General features: G+C 41.4%; 1 protein-coding gene across 1 annotated transcript; it reads right to left on the bottom strand.

Annotated features, from left to right (window-relative positions):
- Window positions 1-887: 887 nt before the first annotated feature.
- LOC104941171 (ryanodine receptor 1-like) lies at window positions 888-4,564 on the bottom strand (the record flags this gene model as incomplete). Its single annotated transcript, XM_010766230.1, has 5 exons — window positions 888-1,128; window positions 2,283-2,369; window positions 2,451-2,613; window positions 4,115-4,275; window positions 4,429-4,564. Coding segments are annotated over 5 exons (788 nt in total), but the record flags the coding sequence as incomplete, so codon positions are not given.
- Window positions 4,565-5,423: the final 859 nt, after the last annotated feature.

Here is a 5,423-nt window from a genome sequence, read left to right as displayed (position 1 = left end):
CCCTCGGGCCCGGGCCCCTGACTCTTCCTGCCGCTGCCTTCGCCCTCATGCTCGGCCACCCGAGTCCCCCACCTTAGACTCTGCCTTGCCCCCGGCCCGTCCGCCCGAATCCCCCTTTTTGAACTCTGCCTTGCCCCCGGGCCGTTCCTACCGAGTTCCCCTTTTTGAACTCTGCCTTGCCCCCGGGCCGTCCGCCCGAATCCCCCTTTTTTAACTCTGCCTTGCCCCCAAGCCGTCCGCCCGAGATCCCTTCCTTTTCCTCTGCTGTGCCCCTGGGCGGTCAGCTCAGTCCCTTCCTCCTGACCCCCTCCACCCACCCTGGTGGCCTAGTGATATGTCCCTCTTCCAGACCCCCTCCACCCACCCTGCTTGAGGTTTTGGACTTTTGTGGTTTTGTTTTGGGACGTCTGGGATCCGTCCCTTGAGGGGGGAGTAATGTCACAATCTGTCTGTTGTGTTTTGTCTAGTCTAGATCTGTCTTTGGTTTTCTGTCTGCGTTGTGTCTTGTCTAGATCTGTCTCTGGTTCCCTGTCGTTAGTTTCCCTGGTGTCTAATTTACCCGATTGTGTTCACCTGGTGTCCCTGTGTTTTCGCCTCCCTTCTGTCTTTCTTGGTCGGTTCGTCTTGTGTAATGACTTGGTCTGCGGTGAGTGTTCTGTTCAGTCTTTGTTAATAGTTTAGCCTTGAAATAAAGGAGTTATTTTTGTCACTTTAATCTGCATTTGGGTCCTGCTTCCTACACACACCGTAACATATGCTGTATTGTTCAGACAAAGATTTGTGCTAACAAGCCTTTTGCCACATGAAGATTGTTTGATTCCCTTATACTGTCTTTTGACAATTGCTTAGAAAAACCTTAAACGCTTTTTTTCCCATTGATTCCTGACTTGCAGATTCTGACCTGTTCTCCTCTGGGATGTGCAGAGCCATCATGATGAGAGGTTCCGTGCACTCCACGCTCCAACCCAGCCTCTCGCTCACTTTGCCCACCACCGGTTTGAGGAAGTGGTTGGGCATACGACTCCAGATAACCGGGGTCAGCATCTGGACGTCCAGCCTGGGGGGGCACTGCGGGACCGGGTTGTTGCGCTCGCTGCGGAACATGGCTGCTGAGATGGGCATGATATTCTGAGGAGGCAAGGGGGGAAATGTATAGAAACAGTAATAATCAAGAGAAAGTAATGAGGTTGAGCTGACCGAAAATAGGTCACATTTGATACACTTTCTGTTATATTTGTATTTGTTTCTCCGTGGTTTGCTTCAGCCCTGTCAGTAAGAGCTGCAGTGACCCAAGTCTTAATTTTGACTACCTTTAGGCCCCCAAGAAGAAACATATTGAAGATTAAGCAGGCCCTCAGTAAACTAAATGAAGTGAAAGTGTTATATTTACAGTATGTCATTGAAAAACAAAGAAAAAACACATAAGAAGGACAATTGTGTTTTCCAGCTAAGCTTTTTTTCACATCCTTGTCAGTTGTCACCATTAACCAGATCATTTGAGTCTTCATTTAAAATGAATAGTAATGGAATGTTAAGTTGATAAATGTGTTGATATTTGTATGTTAATCAGTGCTTTTAACTGTTTAATAATTCTTAGTGTGATTGATACATCTTGCTGCACAGGGACTGCAGATGGAAATTATCTAATTGCCTAATCTGGCATAAATCATGTGGTCTATTTTTGATATTATTGTGCTGTGTGCATGGTCCTTGTTTAAGTCATTACAAGAAAAGATGAGACAAGACAAGCACAAAACATGAAAGAATGCAGATGTGCATGAGATGTAGACTCTACCCTTTACTTTGACATAGCTGTCACTGGCTAATCTCTGGTTGGCACAGACTCCAATCAGCAATGCAGTTCCATACACTTTACTGATACATTTCAACATTAAATAATTACTAAATAAGAGTTCACATTCACATTTTTTCTCTCCCTTTCCCAAATATCACTTCGATGTTTCCATTATTTTTCTCTATCTTTCCAAATACTTTTCCATATGTCTAAAATGAATGCAATAACATTTATTTGATCCCAACAGAGATTCATGAACCCTCGTCTTTTAACAAAGGTCAAGGGTAGGATGACCCGATTTGACCCATTTATTGAAATCACCAACACAAGTTTGATGTTATGATTTCAATGTGAAAGGGATATGAGACAATGTAGGCATTACGAATAAATAAAGCAATATAGCCCAAGAAGTTAAATCAGAGGCAAAAACAATAACTTTAGAAAAGTTAAATTGTTCTGCAGTGTGTAAGCAACAGTGGTTTCTGACCTTGAGTTTTCCCAGCTCCAGCTGCACCAAGTTCTGGTTGGATGGCTGAACGAAGACAGCGGGGAACAGCTTGGTGTTTGGCTCCACCTGAAAGGAAACACCTCTGGTTTCAATGCTCCACACTGTAACATCAATACATTTAAGCAGATACAAATAGCCTTTCCTTACCTGGTAAAAGGTGTTTATCTCCTTTCCATTGGCTGTAAAGGTCATGAGACCGGTTGCCAGATCAACCAAGCAGCCAATAACCATGTCCTCCTGGCTGAAGCGGGTCTGCTGATTGCTGACCAGGTCCCCTCCCCACACCATATAACAGTTACTGTGCTTCATGCTGCAGAGAAAAATCAAAACTCATCTCAACTCTAAAGTTAAGTGTGGTGAGTACATGGAAAGAAAGAGAAAACATTTTTTTAAAGTGGCATATGGGGAAGATATAACTGAAGAAAAGAAAGGGAACGAGTATAGAACTTTGAGGGACACCACAAAATATAAAAGACAATAACAAGTTCCTTATTGCTTCAATACTAATGTTAGTTAGTCCGATAGGAGGTTTAAGTAGTTTTAAAGAGGCATATTTTGCTAATTATTACAAATCATTTTTGTATTTTGTGCCTGTACTGTCTCTATGCTTTAATGTCCAAAAAGGTCTTTATTTTTGTCATACTACCTGTGCTGCAGCACCTTTTTGTCGGAGAGAAAACTCCCTCTTGAGGGGTCACAGGGAAATTAGCCTTTACAGAACATTTACAGGCAAAGAAAACCTATATACAGTAACACCCTCCAGGAAAGGGGAAACCCAAAGAGGATAATGCTACTGAACCTCATTTTAAGTAGAAACCGAAACCAAACAATAATAGTTATTTACAAGTGTAAGAAAAGTGTATTTATTAATGCTGTAAAAATTAGCGCGTTAACGGCGGTAATTATTTTTTTTAATTAATTGCGTTAAAATATTTAACGCATTTAACGCATGCGCAGAATGGCCCGCCCCATACATCCCACCAGTGGCAGCGCCAGGGTATGGCTGGGGTAGGCTACAGCCATACCAAGAAATGGCTTAGCCCCACCTTAGCTCCACCATGAAAAATGATTTTAAAGTAAGCAAAATAAAGTCCGCCAACTTGTGCGCAGTAAATTGCACAGACAGCAGTTAGTAAGATGGATTTCAGTAGCCACTTGTCTGGAAATACCGAAGACCAGAAATGGTTTTGAAAACTTTTGTCACATAGTGATCGTCTTCTCAATAGAACATCTTTGATAATGTCTTCTGGCCAATCAGAATCAAGATAACGGCGTGGTGTTGTTGCAGGAAGTCCCGACGGAGAATACTTTTGCTGTAGTACATCTCTACTATATACATTGATACAACATTACATAGAAAATCAACACGTAATGAAATAAGACCCCACGGTTTGTGGGCTGTCTTTCATTTTGACACACAGAACAATGTTATAATAAACATACATACATACTGTATGTTAAATGGATATATCCGCCTTCTTTAATTATATTTCTTTCCATTCCCACAACATATACATAAAGAAATGGCATATTTTGGACAGTTTGAATGGTGATTAATCATGATTAATTAATTTTTAAGCTGTGATTAATCCGATGACAATTTTTAATCGTTTGACAGCCCTATTATTTATATATATATATATACATTTATTACTGATCTCTGTCCTTTATCCCACTAGCGTGCACATAGAGGATCAGTCCTTAATCACATTACATATTAAACAAAGATTGAATAGTTAATAAATACATGGTCTGTACATGTTCTGGCATTGCTATTGCAAATAGCATATTCAAATATGGGAAAGACTTACCTGTCATGTATGTTGCCTTTGTCATCTCCAACAGTAACAGTGACACTGCGCACTTTGGAAAGGTCAAAGCCTGGATCATACTGGTGGTAGTCCGGAGTGACCCAGCCAATCCACACACCAGAAGGCTCCTGCCCAGCGAAGATCCTCACAGAATAGTAATACTGAAAAAAGGAAACAGGTAAGATAACAGAAAACATAGAAAACAGTAATATTGGATTGTCTAGAAATGCTATAATAGCTTGATCCATGGACATTGGAGGGATACTTTTAACATGTGCCTATCCTAGAATAGTAGCGTATAGAGTTTAGCTTACAGTGGTGGTATTCAGGATGAACTCAGGGTCATCTCTGTCGTCCGGGACCACATCTTCCACCAAACGTGGCACTGTTGGAGGGGCAGGACCAGGAGAGAGAGGAATCATGGCAACCTTCTTGGCCTTGGCGAAGAATCTTTATGTGGAAAAAGAGAGAAAACAAATGCTTTGGACACTTAGATCTGAATGCTGGGGGATGGGTAGGCCTTTTTGACCCATGTTTAGTCCTTAGAACATGGTTAACTAAAGCTCCCAAAAAGTGTGCAGGGGGTTGATGCAAATGTTCTTAGTGGCCAAATGGTGCAGTTAAACCATCCGTGTCAGTCCGTGAAGTAATTTAGAATAATTTTATGTAAATGAACTTGCAAGGATAACCACTTTAATTGCTACTTCTTTTAAATCATTATGGTCAAGTTGTTAAAGTGGACCTATTATGCTATATTGGAAAAATATATTGTAGGGCCATACCTATACAAAACATGTCTGTGAAGTTTTTTGCTTAAAATACCTTAAACAGATCACCCATTGTAGCCATGCCTCATACTGCTCATACCCTTCTTTTGCAGCCCTGTTAGAGAAACTCGGATTTTGGGTCCTTAGCTTGAAAAAAAAAAAGAGGAGGCGGAGCTAATGCCTGATCAGAATTCTAGCGGAGATAAAGTACAATTCGGCTGTGATAAAACACCATCCTGTTCTAAACCACATCAAGGATTATTTCTGAAACAGTATGGAGCTCAAATGCTTTTTTCTCTTGCGGGTTTATCACAAGGTGAGTTCCTTTTTTTATTTCCTTCTTTTTAAACACATGTGCTCTACAGTACAGGTTAGCTCTGAGTGTTAGCGAGGCTTGCTAATGTAAACAAAGACGAAATTACGTCCAAAACACGTCAGGCATTGTTTCTGATAGCAACTTTCTGTGGGTCCGCTGCCGATTTGACGTCAGTTCGGCTGGAATCTTTATCCGCTCGTTGTACCCCCGTTTTTAAAAGATTTGG

This window comes from Notothenia coriiceps, unplaced genomic scaffold (genome assembly GCF_000735185.1).
Source record: "Notothenia coriiceps isolate Sejong01 unplaced genomic scaffold, NC01 NC01_scaffold00003224, whole genome shotgun sequence".
In the NCBI taxonomy this organism is placed as follows: domain Eukaryota; kingdom Metazoa; phylum Chordata; class Actinopteri; order Perciformes; family Nototheniidae; genus Notothenia; species Notothenia coriiceps.
Note: the sequence above shows the minus strand (reverse complement) of the source record. Positions and strands in the feature narration are given on the sequence as shown.